We start from the raw sequence: 19090 nt of genomic DNA on the forward strand, positions 1-19090 counted from the left end.
ACTACCCGTACTTAGGTCTCTTAAAAGTACTAACATAAAACTGATTTATTTTTTTCAAGGATCAAGGCAACTGAGGAAGAACAGAAAGCTTCCAGGAATTTTTCTTTTCTTTTCAGAGGAAATCTGTGGTTCTCAAGTGTATTTAAAGAATTTAAGGGACAACCATCCACTGGAGTCCAGAGCCATGCTGGAAAAGACAGAGCACCCATTGTTTCAGCAAAACTATTCAAAGAGTGCAAATGTTGGGGTTATTTTTCCACAATGCTAGCTGCAGAAGAAAATATCTTTCCATTAATATTTGCTTAAACCACTGCTTGCTGCAATTGTTGCCCGTTTCACATTAAAAGAAAAACTTCTGTCTGCCGCCAAAAATTAATTTGCACCGAGACTTTACAATGCTGTTTTTAGAACGTCGCAAAGTTGTTTTTCCACTAACATTCTCATAGTTTTTCCCTCCCAAGGAGTGGATGTTCTTGATAACTTCGTATCTCCTTTTAAAAAGAAAGTATTAGGTATGGTTCTAATAGGTTTTGTGGCTTAAAAAGAACAAACGGAAACCGAGTGAATGATATTTTGAAACTTCGAAAACTGATGGCAGAAAAAGACCCAGTGATCCATGGAGCCTGCCCTCTGTGATTATTTTTTTTATTTTTAATTTCGGATGATGGACATGTGCTTATCCCAAGCATGTTTTAAACTCAATTACTGACGACTGACGGCTGGAAATTGGAAAATTTAAATGTAGAACATTCTGGGATAGACCACTGGACTCTGCCTGGCCCTAACTTTCGAGCTAAAAAGCCAGGATTTCAACAAACAATTGTGTTGTACAGAGCGAGCAGTCACGGCACAAAACAAAATAATCACTGCACAAAAACACCTCTGAACTCATTACTCACATGAACACCAGGGCCTCTTGGGGGCAGGGGGTTGTGCTTTCCTTTTTTAAAAAAAAAAAAAAATGCAGCTTCCACACCCTTCAGATAGGAAGAGAATATAAATAACGACTGGAAAAGCAAGCTACATTGGAATGTTGTATTTGATTTGCATGTTTCTACCCAGAGAATTCCGGAAGAAGAAGAAAAAAGGGGGGGAGGCTACAGATTTTCTCCGCTTTTCCTATGAATCGATCCAAAGGCTGCATGCAGGCTCTATACAGGCTATCTTTGACTTACAACAGTTCCTTTAGCCACCATTCAAAGTTACAATGGCACTGAAAAGAATGTTTTATCACACTTATGACTGTCGCAGCATCCCGGTGATCACGGGATCCAAATTCAAATGCTTGGCAACTGGTTCATATTTATGACGGTGGCAATGATTCTCCCTTTTGATGAGCAAAATCCACGGGGAACCCAGATTCACTTAACAACCGGGTTACCAACTGATCAACTTGCAGTGATTCCCTTAACAACTGTGGCAAGGAACGTCGTAAAATGGGACGACATTCACTTAACAACTGTCTAGCTTAGCAACACAATATTTGGGTGCAATTGTGGCCGTAAGTCAAGGACCACCTGTAATGATGGAGCTATTCACCCAGAAGTGCACAGAGAGGGAATTTCCCCCCTTCCCCCCCCCCAGTCGTATCCACAACAGTGCTATGAACACAACAGAGTAAAAACATGAGCATAGCAGCTGCCAGGGGTGGGGAAACCAAGCTCCTAGATCCTGCTGAACTCCGACATCCCAAAGCCCCATTTAAAACGGTCCACGGCAAAACAGATGGTCTTGCAACATCTGGAAGGCCACTGCTCTCTTCCCTGACTGGAGCGATCCTCAAGGCCATAAGAGCAACAGCCCTGCTTCTTCAAATGGAAAGGTTGTCCCCACTCAACATCTGCTCCTTGTAATGAACTGCAGGGTGCAAAAAAAAATAGCCAATGCTGGTACGCTGCCTTTGGATATGGAAGCTCTTCTGGCTTCCCTTAAATTGGCTTTCGAAAAACAGAGGAAGGAAACTGGGGTTTGACCAGTAGGAAGAGAAAGGCATAACCCAGAGGGAGAGGGGAGACCGGGTTGGGGGAGGAATCTTTGTGGTTTCTTCTCCAGAACAAAAACTGTGATTTCCTAGTTTTCTGTTTGTTGACTCAGAGTGCAATATTCACAAATGCTTCTGTAGGGAACGAGAAGAGGAAAAAGGTCTTTGCCAACCTCATCATTCAATAAGAGAAGGACAGATTCATTCTCTCTCTCTCTCTCTCTCTCTCTCTCCAGCCCCCTCTCTCTATACACACACGCATTTTTAAAGGACACCAGCCAGAGCAGAGAACAACTCAAAGAAATAGTGCAAGATAGGAAGTTGTGAAGAGACCTGGCCCATAAAATCGCCAAGAATCGTATGCAACTGAACAGATATCATGATTATCATCATCATCATCACACATTAAATGGCAGCTCTGCCATTTAGATGGGAAGAAGCCCACTGTCCCTTCCATTTCCCTGCGAATAGCAAAGGTTCCCAATGTTTTCTTCACCATGGACTCCCTTTAAATACCATTTGTGGCCATGGACTACCAAGGCTAAACTCAAGGTTTAAATCATAATATTTCTTCAAGCATTTGTGGACTCCCCAGGGATCCATGGACCACAGGCTGAGAACTATGGTATTCCAAAAATCTTTGAGAAATACAGTTATATATACCCATAAGGAAGTTGATACTACAGCTTCTATTTGGACAGTTCAAAGCGCCAGACAACATACCGTATTTACCCATCAATAAGCCCCTTCAAATTTAGCAGCCCTTCCTATTGATAAAACATGTACAAGGTTGGGCTCCAAAGTGGATCTTTAACATTTATTCTAAAGGAGTGGGGGTGGGGGAAGAAAAGCTTTTTTTTAAAAAAAAAATCACAAGATAGCTGAAGAGCTGAATTGAGAAAGAGCTGGGATTTTTAACGTTTTTTTTTCTCTCCCAGTCAACACGTATCCGTAGGATTCTATGTTGAGGCTTCAACATCTGGTCCAGACCTTGTTAGATCCCAGCCACCATAGCCATGCTGGCTAAGGATGATGGGCATTGTAGTTCAACATATACAGAGGCTGGAAGGAGGGAGAAATGGGATTTGCTTTTCTTCTCCCTTCAAAGCTGTTACGATTAACTCTTCTTCGAAGTCATCCCTCCCATTTTACAAAAGAATTACACAGGCCCTACCTACTCTGGCCATCATCACACAGTGGACTGAATGTATCAATGGGACCATAAGCATGGCACCTCCCCAACTGATCTTGGTGCCCAGGTTAGCTGCCACTGAGAAAGGCACTCTTTTAGATGTTTGGATGCTAAGCCACTCAAAAGGCAACTGGACTTCGTTTTTCCTTGAAGCCAGTCATGGCCTGGATGACTGAGAATCTTCACAGACATTAAGCCATGAAAGATTTTACAGATTAACCAGTAACATACAGAAAGACTGTCTAGTACTTTAATGCAGGGGTTACCAGCCCCTGGTCCGTGGATCGGTCTGTGTCCAGGCTGCACAACTGGTGAGTAGTGAGCCAGGCGAAACTGTGTGCATGGATCTAGGTTGTGAGCTTCTTCACTCCCACCCACCCACCCGCCATCCCAGTCTGTGGAAAAATTGTCTTCCATGAAACCAGTCCCTGGTACCAAAAAGGTTGGGGACCACTGCTTTAATAGCTGATGTTATGCAGTTTCCAGCACAGACACAGAAGCATAAGACAAAAACACTAGTGGTTTGGGTTTTGTTTTTTTAACAATGCATGGCGATCATGAAGCCGAGCAGAAATTTTCCACTACAATTCCCTAATGAATTGAAGCTACTGTAACACAGAACTTTAAAAATAATTAGCTCATTAAGCTCCACTGCTCCAGCAATATCCCATGATCAATGGTGGTAAATATCACCCAGGAATCCTCCCCACTTTTCCCCTGGCGAAGCCACCACTCAGAATAACTAGAGCTTTTATACTGTTACACCCAGGCCAGGAGATCCAGATAATTAATTTATTTCAAGTCGAATTTTTTCTAAGAAATTTCCAGCAGTTCAAAGGCCACCCTCTTATCTAGTACCTATGACCAAAACTTGCTTACCCGAAATTTCAAGATCCAGGGAAGCCCTCTTCCAAAAAAAAATTTCTACATTACCACCTGTTCCAAGATGATGTGCAGCCCTTCCTGGGATCTATCCAATTAGAGCAACTAAGGACAAAAGTCTAAAAAAGCATCAACAGAGCTAGAAGTCTACTTCCTGAGGCCGTAATAATATAATTGAAAGGGATCTCATAAACTCTGACCAGGTGGCACCTCCATAATTCAACAAGCCCTTCAAAAAATGCACTAATTTGAAGCACATACAAGGATTTTTGTAGGCAAAGGTCTTCCCAAACCGATTACCATAATTTAGTCAGTTCTGCCTCAAATTTATCACCAAGTAGAGTCTCCAGTAGTTGAGAAAGCTCTGTTGGGCAGTTCCCTTAAGACACCACCATGATGCAGAAATAAATTCTCATTGCTGGCATCAGAGCTACACGTAAGTGGACCTTGATCTGTGCCCAGTCAGATGTGTTGCAAAATTCATACTTCTGTGCCTTAAGTCATCTGTCAATTCATTTGCCTTCAATCTGGGCTGGCCCAAAACAGCTCTCCAGTGTGAAAGCCTCAACAACTCTTCTCAGCTCAAAGGTGCCACAATGAGACCAGGATGTTGTCAGGATGACTATCGGGTTCCCCCGAGGATTGAGCAATCCTCAAGGCTCTGAGGATCAACCAGGTTAACCAGTCCCCGCCCTTTCAAGGAAGACAGACACAGTCAGCTCAAGTCTCACCAGGATGCAATCTGTTTTGAGACAATGAAGTGATTCTTACCCAACTGATGCCCCCATCACTTCCAATCCCTCCCACTCCCAAACCCTAACGCCAGGCTGATAAATAAACACATACACACAACCCACTTATAACTCCCTAATTCCATTTGCACAATGCACTAAAATAGATGATTGATAGGTAGGTAGAAAGACAAGACATATACTGATAGATGAAGATGGATAAGTAGGTAGAACACGTCTATTAGATAGGACAGACGGACAGACAGACAGAGACAGACAGATGCAGGTAGATAGATAGGTAGAACTTCTTTTAGATAAGATAGGACAGACAGAGATAGATGAAGATGGGTAGGCAGGTAGAATACATCTATTAGATTAGATAGATAGGACGGACAGGACAGGACAGATAAGATAGATGATAGACAGACAGACAGATATCAGATAGATAGATAGATAGATAGATAGATAGATAGATAGATAGATAGATAGACAGATAGATAGAGATAGATAGATAGATAGTAGATAGATTAGATAGATAATAGATAAATAGATATCAAATAGATATCAGATAGATAGATATAGGTAGATAGAGATAGATAGAGATAGAGATAGGTGTAGATAGATAGATAGATAGATAGATAGATAGATAAACAGAAAGAGATAGATAGATAGATAGATAGATAGATAGATAGATAGATAGATAGATAGACATACAGACAGACAGGGATAGATAGATAGATAGATAGATAGATAGATAGATAGATAGATATATGACAGACACATTTTAACACCCAGTGTGAATTAGAGCCATCTGGTCACTCGATGGATTAATGCCGAAAAAGGCAGAATCCCACAACCAGGTTTTAAGCAAGCTGAAACGAACCTCCACTCTGCTTATTATTATGGGCTGGAACCGCTCCCAGGATGGCCCTAGAAAAGTCCAGCGCTGGCCTACAGCCAACAGCCTGGGCACTTACCTCTCCCAGAGGGGAAACCAAAAAAACAACCCACACAGACAGAGCAAGGGCAAGATGACCGCAAGAGGGTCTCTCCTCTCCCTCCCTCCCATGGATAAGCCCCCCCCCCACCAACCAAACTCACCTCAGCGATCCTTTCCAGGCAACTACAAAGCCATAACAACCGGGGGTGGGGGTGGGGGGGTTCAGGCTTGTCTGCAAAGAGAGCCCACTGTAAGGAAGGAGAGGACCCCCCCCACACACACACACACAAATTCCTGGGGGTCGTGTGGGGGGGGGATACTCACATGCCCCACCGTTGGGTGAGGGTCCCCTCCATGTCCTCGCTCTTGGGGAGGGGGGGGTCCCCGAGGCCTCTTCTGCTCCCTCTAAGCCCCCTCCCCTCAGAAGGAACCTTTCCCCCCTTCCCCAAAGAGGGCCCCCCCCACTCTTCTGTCCTTCCAGCTGGGGCGGCCCCCCCAAAAAAAAAATTCCTCCCAGAAAAGTGGGAGCGAGTTGGCCGTTGCTGAGGGGAGGAAGGGAAGGGTGGGGAGGGCAATGGTGGCGAACGGGGCATTCGGTTGCCCGACACCCCCCGCCCCGAACCCGGACGGGAAGAGAGAGGGTCCAATTCGCTTACCTTCCTCTCTCCGCCACCAAAGCTCTCCTCGGCGACCAGAGCGCCCACTCGGGCTCAGCCTCCTGCATCACTTCCGGGGGGTGGGGCCTTCGCGGAGAGAGGGGGGGAGTCAGCTGGCGGCGCGGTGACGTAGGACGCGCTCCTACGCGCGCGCGCGCACTCGCTTGACGCCGCACGCAGCGTAAGGGCACTTTGAGGCTTTGGGGGCTCTTCTTTTTCTCTTTTCCCCCCCTCTCCCCTCGTTTTCGTCGTCTGCGGAGGTGAGTGAGGAAGAATATTTATGTTGGGGAGAGCGGGGGGGAGAACTGTACCCTCCGGGTCCAAATGTGTGTGTGTGTGTTGAGAACAAAAGTGCTAGTTCTGCAGGTGAATCCCAAAAGGTGAATGGGGACGAGCGAGGAGCGTCTGTCCCAAAGACGAAGAGAACATCCCGAAAACAGGAGGCACGGCAGAGGTGACACCCCCCCTCCGCTTTTATATTGGTATCGCCCACACGTCTCTTTAAGTTGGACAGCGCAGCAGCAGTGCGTGCGTTTATTTTTGCCCTCTCCGATAGGGGGCGCTACAGGGTGGCAAGATGGCGTCATTCTTGTCAATGAAACCTGCACCAAACTAGGACTCGTTTGTGTGTCCCTGCTGGAAGCGTTCATGAGTTTCCTTAGCAACAAGATTTTATTTGAATTTATTTTAGGTAGGTAGGTAGGTAGATGGTAATGATGGATGGATGGATGGATGGATGGATTTAGGTAGGTAGATTAGATAGATAGATAGATAGATAGATAGATAGATAGATAGATAGATAGATAGATAGATAGATAGATAGATAGATAGATAGATAGATAGATAGATAGATAGATAGATAGATAGATAGATAGACAGACAGACAGACAGACAGACAGACAGACAGACAGAGATAGATAGATAGATAGATGACAGACAGACAGACAGACAGACAGAGATAGATAGATAGATAGATAGATAGATAGATAGATAGATAGATAGATAGATAGACAGACAGACAGACAGACAGACAGACAGACAGACAGACAGACAGACAGACAGACAGAGATAGGTAGATAGATAGATAGACAGACAGACAGACAGAGATAGGTGATAGATAGATAGATAGATAGATAGATAGATAGATAGCAGACACAAAGACTGACAGACAGACAGACAGACAGAGATAGGTGATAGATAGATAGACAGACAGACAGACAGAGATATAGATAGATAGATAGATAGATAGATAGATAGACAGACAGACAGACAGAGATAGGTGATAGATAGATAGATAGACAGACAGACAGAGTCAGGTAGGGATAGATAGATACATAGATAGATAGATAGATAGATAGATAGATAGATAGATAGATAGATAGATAGATAGATAGATAGATAGATAGACAGACAGAGACAGACAGACAGACAGACAGAGATAGGTGATAGATAGATAGACAGACAGACAGACAGAGATAGGTGATAGATAGATAGATAGATAGATAGATAGATAGATAGATAGATAGATAGATAGATAGATAGATAGACAGACAGACAGACAGACAGACAGACAGAGATAGGTGATAGATAGATAGATAGATAGATAGATAGATAGATAGATAGACAGACAGACAGACAGACAGACAGACAGACAGACAGACAGACAGACAGAGATAGGTGATAGATAGATAGACAGACAGACAGACAGAGATAGGTGATAGATAGATAGATAGATAGATAGATAGATAGATAGATAGATAGATAGATAGATAGATAGGCTGCTTACCCTGGAGGAGGAGTGTTAGAGTGGGGGGTGGGGCCTCAATGCAGGGGTGGGGCCTGAAGACTAAGGAGTGGGGCTAGACTGCTGAAGGTTGAATCCCTGGTAGAAGCCTTTAAACAGGTTTTATTTCGTCATAAAAGAAAACAGATACAGGTTATATATAAAATGAAGTTTGTATATTCTCCTCTGACCCACCCAAATAGTGACAACTATCATTGTAGAAAGAGACCTGAATTCATCACGTATGGTACAATTAAGTGAATTATTATAAAAGCCAGTTCTTTCTTTTGGAAAAAAAAAACCTGCCCTTTAGATAGTATTTTTCAAAAACTCACTGATGTCCTTTATTTGGGACATCTAATTTCTCCCCTTGGTACTGTTTAATGCGCAGTCTTTCGCACTTGTAGGGAAAAAAACAGACATTGAGTTGTCTTTTTAAAATAAGTGTACATATCTTTGTTCAAATACACATTTTGTTTAATTTTCCTTTGTAAAACAATGTTTTTGTATCCTTACGAAACTGCTTCAGATTTTCCCCTTTTCCAAGTTTGTTCTTTTATTTTTTTTTTCCCCAAGAAAATACAGCCATTGTATCTAGAGGAACCAAAACTGCAGAGTATGAGATTCTACAAGCATATAATAAAGTTTATTAATCTTCCAAGCTGGTACCAGATGTTGATTGGCTGCAGCCAGTCATTCATAGACAGACACCGTGTTAATCAATGCCTTAATGAAATTATACAAAAGCAGCAATTTAGAACCCAGGAGTTTGAAAGGCATTGCATTCAATTCACGCAAGAGTCCATCCACGTGGTCTAGACTTTGAAGAAACAACCCACGTTCAAAGAACTGTATTACTTGCTGTGGTTTTCTGGCTGCAGCCCACAAACCACCAATAGTTGTATAGTTAGTTCTTCAGTGGGCTCAGTTGCCCTCAATCAAAGTCGTAGGTAGCAGGGAGGAACAGCGCATGAAATCACCAAACATGAACTCCTTGAGGGTGGGGGGAAACTGGAGACATATTGCTCGGTTTTACTCATCTTTTTTTTATTTGGCTACAGTATAACTCCATCAGCACATCATGAATTTTATTGCTGGAGGCGGTCACAAATTCAGTGGGGGTTTTTTAGTATCCCATATGGGGCATTAGATATAAACTGTTTCGTTTCTTTAAGAGAAACCCAGTCCAAATATCTCACCTACAGTAACTTGGAACTGCTCTGGGGATTTTCCCCACTCCAAAAAAAAAAAATTAAAAAAATTTATTATTTGTGTAAAGAAGATTTCCTCTAAAGCTGGAATGGAAGCCAAAAGATGAATAAGAAATGTGTGTGGGGGTTTTTTATGTTGAGTGATGTGTTCTGGGAACACCTCTTTGCCTTGACAGACGAGGGCAATTTGGTTGGCTCAAAGAGGAAACTAAGAAGTTTCAAGAAAGATTTTTACGGTCCTGAAACTGGGGGGAATCAATTTAAGCTGATGGGGGAAGAGCAGGGGGGGGGGCTCCAACCTTTTGGGTCCCAGGGACCGGTTCCATGGAGAAAGGTTTTTTCCACGGACCGGAGGGGCTGTGGTTTTGCATGCTGCCTGCATCCCGCAAATGGGGCTTCACTTGTTTGTGTGGCCCAGTTGCTGGCATGCCACAGACCAGTATCGGTCCACCGACCAGGAGTTGGGGATTCCTGGACTAGAGCAGCATTTCTCAAATTCGGCCAGTTTACAACGTGAGGACTTCCAACTCCCAGAAATCCCCAGACAGTGCTTGTCCACACATCGTAAAGTCGGCCAAGTTGAGAAACACTGGATTTACAGTCTGTGGAGATTCTCCGTCCTCCAGCTCATGGTTGTCCCAAAGGTGCCTTTTTTTTTTTTTTTCCAAGAGACAACTGGACTTTCTGGTTTTTCTTTTGAAGACGTTTCACTTCTCCTCCAAGAAACTTCTTCAGTTCCGACTGGGTGGCAGGGAATCAATTCAGAGCTGAAGAAGCTTCTTGGAGGAGAAGTGAAATGCCTACAAAGAAAAACCAGAAAGGCCAAATTGCTTCTTGAAAAAAAGCACCTTTGGGACTGGATTTACAGCATTAACCTATTATTTTTATTTATTTATTTTTATTTTTATTTATTTGATTTGCCAATTGTTTACAAGATAATAAGTATAAGTGTATACATAGTTGTGAATACATGAAATGGGTACATATAAGAAAAATAAAAGAAGAATAAGAGAAACAATAGGACAGGGACGGTAGGCACGTTGGTGCGCTTATGCACGCCCCTATTATGAACTTGGGAGAAAAAAAATATATATTGTCTTGTGGCATCAAGGAAGAAGAATAAACCCTGGTGGTTTTTTAAAACGCGCATCTGAGAAAAAAGCAGCAATGAACTTTTTTTTGCCACGGTTGTTAAGCGAATCTGTGCGGTTGTTAACGCAAATCCAGCTTCCCCGTTGGTTTTGTTTGTCAAGCCCTCTGTGAAGATTGCAGATGGCAATCCCATGACCCTGGGAAATTGCAACCATCGTATAAATACCTGCCAGTTGCGAAGAATCCAAATTTTGATCATGTGAGCATGTGGATGGTACGATGGTCATAAGTGTAAGGACCAGTTGTAAGTTACTTTTTCAGCATTGTTGCCATTTGGAACCATCATTAAATCAATGGTTGTAATGGGAGTTGGAAGTCCTCACGTTGTAATCTCCTCTTGCTCCCTGTGCTAATATACCAGTTTACCCATTCTCCAAGACAAAAAAAAGTCAGAATTTTCCTTCCAGAGTGAAGTTAGCTTTTCAAGTTTCTCACTCATCAATGTCATAGGAACTTTTTTTTTTTTTAATAAAAAGTTTTATTTCAGTTTTCCACATTTTAAAAACATCTTTTTTTAGTGAACACAACATGGTTCTAGGTTTTCACATTTCCATACAAACATGGCTTTGATTACATATTCATCTTTCACATTTAGTTTCATATCATTATTTTACATATTTTCTATTAATTTTCTCAATACTTTGAGAAAATACTCAAGCTTATTTTATAAATTTTCAATTCATATCTTAACCTATTTCTTTTAACTTTAAATAATTCTCATATCTTCCTATTCGTTGTGCTTTATACTTTTCCGTCAGGTTTGTAATCTCAATGCATATTCTTATTTCATTATTTCAAAAATTCCATCTCAATTCAAACATTTCAAAAACATTTCCCCCACAATTACCCGAGTGTCCCACCCCTATACCTTATATATCATTTAATTAGTTCACCTTTAGGTCCCAATAATCATTTTAACTTTTTAATTATCACCTTAAAAGTTAATAACAATAATCTTATACATAGGAACTTATGTATACCCTTACTGGCCCTGCAGTGGCTCTCAAATCACTTTTGAGGGATGAATCTGGCCAAATGAGATTTCTTTTCTGCAGCTAAATGCACCATCCCATTAAAAAAAGCACACACATACACACATACAACCATTTGTCACCTTTCCCAGCTGCAGAACAATTGGGGGGTCATTACTTCAGCTAAACGTTATAATTTAGTTCTGAAGACAACAAAATGGGTTGCATTTTCAAACTGAGCAGACATGAAGATTGGGCACCTGGTTTATTCCTCTGCCACCCTGACAATATAATTCTTCTGGGCAGGATTGAGGAGGGATAAAGAGGCAGCTATCAAGATATCCTTGGTGGTAGGGATTTTTTTCCCCTAAAGCGGCTTGCTCTCTTTGTTAAACCCAGCTGAGATGGCTCCTATGACTTTTAAGATGCTTTTTTGCAGGAGAACTGGTACAATAAATGTTATTTTTTCCTTATTAGGATTTCTGGGGGAACTGAATTTGAAATTCATCAGTTGTTAAAAGACGAAAACGCCAATGCTGGTTGGTTTTTAACAGTTTAAACTATAATGTGCTTTATTGGCCTTAGCTTAATAAATTATTACACTTATAAATATGATTATAAATATGATAGAAAGACAGAAAGACAGGCAGACTGACCTGTCTGATACATAGATATAGAAAGAGAGAAAAATGAGAGAGAGAAAGAGAGAGAGAGAAGTAACAGGAGGTAGAGAGAAAGAGAGAGAGGTAACAGGAGTGTGAGAGAGAGGTAACAAGGTAAAGAGAAGAGAGGTAGAGAGAGGAGAGAGAGGTAACAGGAGGTAGAGAGAAAGAGAGAGAGGAGAGAGAGAGATAACGAGGTAGAGAGAGAGAGAGTGAGTTAGATGATAGAGAAGGACAGACACACAGATCGATCCATCTTCTGTGTCCTGAGCCAAATGCAATTTATTTACTAAAAAAGTGTTAAAATATGATTTAGCATATGACCCGGCGAAACTTTTGCCAATCGTTCCCTAACGGGCCATCAATAATTTCTCTTGAGAACACTAAGAAAGAGAGCATTGTGCTCCTCTGCTGCAGAAGTGAAATCATGAACAATGAAACCACAATATTTCGTTTCACAAGAATGCTTTGCCGTGGCAAGCTCAGCGGTCCTGCACAACAGACGATGCTTTTGTTCGCCGAGAAAAAAGATAGATTTTTATCCAGCATTTTTTGAGTGAGGCTTGCTTTCTGCCTGCGTCTATGCTAGCTTGGACCCGTCATGCCTTGGGTGCAAGCAGAAAGCATGTTTTTAAGCATTGGCTTCTAACAAGATGGTCTCCTCCACAGTTTTCACCATCAATTCTCACAATCGCTCCGAGGGAGGACAGAAGCTGATAAGAGGTATTCCTCGACTTATGACCACAATTGAGCCCGAAATTTCCCTTGCTGAGCAAGACAGTTGTTAAGTGAATTTTGAAGCATCCCCATGAATTTGGACACTTGGCATCTGCCTCGTATTTATGACAATCCCCATTTGCGACCTTCTGACAAGCAAAGTCCATGAGGAAGCCAGATTCCCTTAACAACTGGGTAACTAACTTAACAAGTGCAGTGATTCACTTAACAACTGTGGCAAGAAAGGTTATAAAATGAGGCAAAACTCACTTAAAATGGACACCTAACATCAAAAATGTCATCAAAAAAGCACAACAAAGAATGTTCTTTCTGCGCCAACTCAGAAAGCTCAAACTGCCCAAGGAGCTGCTGATCCAGTTCTACAGAGGAATTGTTGAGTCTGTCATCTGCACCTCTATAACTGTCTGGTTTGGTTCTGCAACCCAACAGGACAGACACAGACTTCGGAGGATAATTAGGACTGCAGAAAAAACAATTACTACCAACCTGCCTTCCATCGAGGACCTGTATGCTGCACGAGTCAAAAAGAGGGCTGTGAAAATATCTACAGACCCCTCACATTCCAGACATAAACTGTTTCAACTCCTACCCTTAAAACGACGCTATAGAGCCCTGCGCACCGGAACAACTAGACACAAGGACAGGTTTTTCCCCGAATGCCATCACTCTGCTAAACAAATAATTCTCTCAATACTGTCCAACTATTTACAAAGTCTGCACTACTATTACTATTAATCTTCTCATCACTCCTTATCGCCCATCCCCTCCCACTTGGGACTGTAGGACTGTAACTTTGTTGCTTGTATCCTAACGATTTTTAATGACTGTTTCCTAGTATGATTAGATTGCTTATTGCACTCTATGGCTATCACTAAGTGTTGTACCTTATGATTCTTGATGAATGTATTTTATTTTTTCTTTATGTACACTGAGAGCATTTGCACCGAAGACAAATTCCTTGTGTGTCCAACCACACTTGGCCAATAAAGAATTCTATTCTATTCTATTCTATTCTATTCTATTCTATTCTATTCTCGTCTTGCTTAGCCACAGAAATTTCGGGCTCAATTGTGATCATTAAATCGAGGACTACCTGTTTTGAAGTTTGCACTGATACATAGATCAACCAAATTTAATTCTGTGTAAATCACTGTCCTCAACTCTGTGATGATAATTGGGTTTCCCCCCACTTTTTTTATTGTTCCCCTTCTCAACATCCTGCTTTCGATGCTTGTGGCATAATTATCTTTAAGGAAGGAGACTGGGCATATTTTCACATATGCTGGTATCAGCTGGATATTTTCTTGCCTTAAATTTAGCGCATGTAAAAGTAGCTATTATCCCACACTTGGCAGATAATTATAGTTTTCAGGGAGGGGGTTTCCTTTCCATTTTTGCCGTTTCTTTCCATGTTTCCCGGACGGAGCCAAGAAAAATATTTGAAAACGAATGGAGCAAAATGTGAAAATATCCATCTGCTTGAAAGCCCTTTGTTTTTTTCACAGCTCCAAATTGCTCACCCAGGAATCCTCTCTCCTTTCTCCAGATGACGTCAGTCGCTCGTCAAGAAGTCCTTGGCCTTTACCGCCAAATATTTCGAATCGCCAAAACATGGCAGTCAGCATCTGGGCAGATGAAAGAGACGGAGAAAGAGAAAAAGTATATTATCAGTGAAGCTAAAACGTTGTTCCGAAAAAATCGAACTGTGAGTTAGCATTTGGTCTGGAGGGTTTTTTTGGGGGTATCAGTGGGATTTGGGGGTGGGCATCCAGGGAGATAAGAAGGATTGTTGCAGTGGTCTAGAGGTGGAGTTCTCGTCCCACAATCAGGAGGTTGTGACTTTGATCCTAGGTGGAGCAGGGTGTCCAACCTTGGCAACTTTAAGACTTGTGGACTTCAAGTCCCAGAATTCCTCAGCCAGCTGGCTGAGGAATTCTGGGAGTTGAAGTCCACAAGTCTTAAAGTTGCCAAGGTTGGACACCCCTGGTGTAGAGGCAGATATTTCTCTCTCTGGGTACACGGAGAATATATCTGCCGAACAAGACTCTTCATTGGCAACTGGAAGGGCATCCGGGCAGTAAACACTCTATTAGCTCCATTCAGTTGCACGGACTCCATCCTGCAAGGAATTATGGGGTCAAAGATGATGGTTCTATTTTGGTTCTGTTTCCTGAGTGCCAAAAATGTTGCTTTGTGGGACGCATCGACCAAAGGTCCCAAATCCAGCTTTTTTATTCACTGGAGAAGAAGAGGTGGCTCCAGAAGGGGTATCTAAGAAGCTTCAGTTGGTGCAAACAGCGGACAAGGAGAATATCAACTGCCACATATTTGAAGGATCAGGTCATGTCAGACTCTGGTTGGCTGCATTGGTGACTAACCCTAACACAATGCAAAGGGATGGTTTTTAACCTTTAAAGCCCTAAATATCAACAGCCCTGCCTATGTGTGTGGTTCAAACATTGTACTAAGCCAGGGTAAGCTTATATATGGTGCGCCGAAGGCCATCATCTCAGACCCATCAAGATTCAAAGGAACAGGGTGATAAACTATCAGCCATCGGCTCCTGCATTATCACCGAAAAGACCTTCCCAATTTGCAGGGTTAAAAAAAAAAAAAGGCAGCAAGAAAGAAATGAGGTAAGGTTCCATCTTTTATGTAATTGGAGGTAGATCGGTTGCAGGTAGGATAGTTCAGTGGCTGGAATTCTTTACACCATTGTCGTCTTCTCAATGTATTTAGCTAAAGACTGTGAAGATCACAATTGGAAAAGGGTTATGTCTGATTTAGGCAGAAGTTATTTGTAGCTAGCCACCTTTCTTTTCCTTCCTTCCTTCCTTCCTTCCTTCCTTCCTTCCTTCCTTCCTTCCTTCCTTCCTTCCTTCCTTCCTTCCTTCCCTCTCATTCACTGTCAATATTCTTCCTCCCTTTCCTTCCTTCCTTCCTTTTCTCTCATTCACTCTCATTCTTTCTTTCTCCTTCTTCCCTTCCTCCTTCCCTTCCTTTCCTCTCATTCATTCATTATTCTTCCTCCTTCCTTCCTTCTCTTTCATTATCAATATTCTTTTTCCTTCCCTCCCTTTCTTCTCATTCCCTCTCATTATTTTTCCTCCTTCCTTCCTTCCCTCTCCTTCCCTCTCGTTATTCTTCCTCCCTCCCTCTCCCTTCTTTCTATCCATCCATTCATTCTTCCAGGAAGATCAAGGTCTTTCATTTGAATGTCTTTCAGGGATAGGGGTGGAATTCACAAGGTAATTTGGGGGTAAAAGTTTTAACTTACCTGTCTGTTCTTTAGAAGCCTTGCACTTTCTGTTCTAACTTTCCTTTTCTTTTTTTTCTGTATTGTTTGCAAGACCAGCTAGCAGATCCCGAGCAGATTAAACAGTGCATGGAAGAGTGCAAGGCGAGAATAGAGCTAGGACTTCATTATCACAATCCGTATCCAAGGCCTGTAAGTAGGAATCAGCTGTTTGATAGGAATCTGTCCATTCTCAGCCAGGAGGATTCTGCCTTGACAATAGCCAGGGACCACTGGTGGGCCAGGGACCACCCAGGGATCACCGGTGGGCCAGGGACCACCCAGGGACCACCGGTGGGCCAGGGACCACCCAGGGACCACCCAGGGACCACCGGTGGGCCACCGGTGGGCCAGGGACTAACTCACTGCCAATTGCCAGCAGTTTGATCCTGACCGGCTCAAGGTTGACTCAGACTTCCATCCTTCCAAGTCGGTAAAATGGAGGACCCAGATTATTGGGGGCAATAGGCTGATTCTGTAAACCGCTTGGAGAGGGCTGGAGAGCACCGAGAAGCGGTATATAAGTCTAAGGGCTCTTGCAATGGTTACCTTGCTTTCTCTATTTCTTGTCTTTTTCCTTTCTTGCTGTCTGTTAGTTTGTGTTAGCTTTTACCTTCTTGTTTAAAATGAAAGTTTCATTGAAAAAAAAATTAAACATGGTATCTGAAAAAGGCCTGGGTGTTTTTCAGAGTCTTTTTTTAAAAGCAGTTTTCCTTTTCTTCTTACCGTAACAGATTCATTTGCCACCCATGGGCCTCGCACTGCCACAAGCCCGGGCATTTCGACACCAGGAGAAGCTAAGGAAGATCTCTAAACCGGTTTATTTGAAATCTCAGGATGAAATTTCATAGCCCCTGATCCAGCTGCAGGTTGATATCGTCTTAAGACTACCTGACTGATGCACTTGGCATGCATGACTACAGATGAAAAGGAAATTGGTACGGTTACCACCAGGTGATTTTTTTTTTCAAGGTCGGGAATCCACTTGGTCCCAAGAAGAGACGACAAGGAGGAGCTAAACCTGCCTTGTGTGAAAGAAAGCAGCATTGTGGGAAAATAAAAATATGTGGTAGAAAAAGATCAAGGTTCGATTAGTTTTATGTTCTACTTGCGTACTGTTGTGGTTTGCCGACAGCAGGTGTGGACGGCTGAGGTCTCGGAGAGCGAGGACTCAGATGAGGGGCCTGCGTGGGATGCAGGGATGGGGCCAGGACCATCAGGGAGTGGAGTGCTGCCTTCGGAGATGGTGGAGGCTGGCAGCAGTGAGGAAGAGTTCCCCGAGGAGCCTGTGCCCAGTGCACATGCGCGCAGGGCTGCTCGAAGGAAAGAGCAGCTGCAGCAGCACGGGCGACTCGGGAGTAAGGCTGCAAGGTGATGGCCCCTCCCTTCAGGGATAAAAGCCAGTTGAGAAACCGGAGTCCTTTGCAGGAAGCAAAGAAGTTTTTGCACTTAAGCCTTGTGGATGTTCGGAATATCTTAGTTTGTGTTTGGAGACTCTTTGTGTTTGAAATATTTCTTAGTAACTTTATCCGGTGTTCTTGGCAGCCTTGCACAACCTTGGCAAGGCTCGTTCTTATCAGAGACAATTAGTTTGAATCAGCCTTTTAACCGAGAAGGAACGGAATTCGTAAAGAATCATTAAAAGGTTTTGCGGTTACCTCCGTTTCGTGTTTGTTTCCTTGGAACAAGGTTTGGGTCAGAACAGGTACATATCCTCAGGTGTTATTGATATTCCTACAGTGTCCTCACTTAATGACCAAACTCTAAAATTCAAAGTTACATTTCATCCCCAAAAAGATACAGGTAGATCACAAGTGCCCCAAATGTATGTTGTTAAGTGAGACATTTGTTACACGGGTTTTGGTCCATTTTAAGACTTTTCTACCTAACAATTGTTAAGTGAATCATTGCAGTTATTAAGTTGGTAACGTGGTTGTTAAATGAATCTGGCTTCCCCATTGACCTGTAAAAGGCAACCACATGACCCTGGGACACTGCAATGGTCATAAGTACGAACCAGTTGCCAAGCATCCAAATTTTGATCACGTGGCCATGGGGTACTGAAAAAAGTGACCATTTTTTCACACGTATGACCACTGCAGCACTCCCCCCGGGATCACATGATTTACATTCATATGCTTGACAACTGACTCACATTTACGATGGTAGCAGTGTCACGTGATCCCCTTTTGCGACCTCCCAACAAGCAAAGTCCATGGGGAAACCTGATTCACTTAACAACCATGTTACTAGTTGAACAACTGCAGCGATTCCCTTAACAACAATGGCAAGAAAAATGGGACAAGCCTCACTTAACAAATGTCTCACTTACCAACAGAAGTCTTGGTCTCAATTGTGGTCGTTAAGTCGAGGACTGCCTATATAGTCATTAGTACTGAATTCTAAACACATTCAGTGGTAAACAAACTGACGTTTGGTTTTGGCCTTAACCACACTTGCTGTCTGTCCATGGCAGAGGTGGGCATTCAGCCGGTTCTGACCCATTCTGGAGAACCGGAAGCGGAAGTTTTTGAGTCGTTCGGAGAACCGGCCAATCCCACCTCTGACTGGCCCTGCCAACCCCATCTCTTCTCCGCCCCCCATTGAGTCCCAGCTGATCGGCTGTATCTCCTTTGGTTGCCCTGCACAGGAGAACGGAGCTGGAAAGCAGGTTAGTGGGGTGGGGAGGGAAGGGGGATTTTGCAGTATCCTTCCATTGCCACGCCCAACAAGCCACACCCACCAAGCCATGCCACGCCCACCATGCCACGCCCACAGAACCGGTAGTAAAGATATTTGAATCCCACCACTGGCAAAGGGCGGGGGCAACCATCAACCCAGAAAGAGTCCAACATTCCTAGCTTAAGATACCAATTATCCTTCAGTGATGCTGGAC

The 19090-nt window shown here is 43.0% G+C and overlaps 2 protein-coding genes across 2 annotated transcripts in view; one reads left to right on the forward strand and one right to left on the reverse strand.

Annotated features, from left to right (window-relative positions):
- Nucleotides 1-6472, reverse strand: part of DCUN1D3 (defective in cullin neddylation 1 domain containing 3) — a 28312-nt gene extending 21840 nt beyond the window's left edge. The window contains 1 exon segment of the mRNA XM_087942146.1: nucleotides 6383-6472. The gene's annotated coding sequence lies outside the window, so the exon portion shown is untranslated.
- Nucleotides 6473-6541: 69 nt separating this feature from the next.
- On the forward strand, nucleotides 6542-17274 carry LYRM1 (LYR motif containing 1). The gene is made up of 4 exons (XM_087942147.1): nucleotides 6542-6642; nucleotides 14446-14604; nucleotides 16255-16347; nucleotides 16929-17274. The coding sequence occupies exons 2-4, from the start codon at nucleotides 14446-14448 to the stop codon at nucleotides 17043-17045; spliced, it is 369 nt and encodes a 122-aa protein (XP_087798273.1). The 5' UTR covers nucleotides 6542-6642; the 3' UTR covers nucleotides 17046-17274.
- The last annotated feature ends 1816 nt before the right edge of the window (nucleotides 17275-19090 follow it).

Source organism: Notechis scutatus, chromosome 12 (genome assembly GCF_049901735.1).
Source record: "Notechis scutatus isolate UNSWTSFEM ecotype Mainland chromosome 12, rNotScu1.2, whole genome shotgun sequence".
NCBI lineage: Eukaryota > Metazoa > Chordata > Lepidosauria > Squamata > Elapidae > Notechis > Notechis scutatus.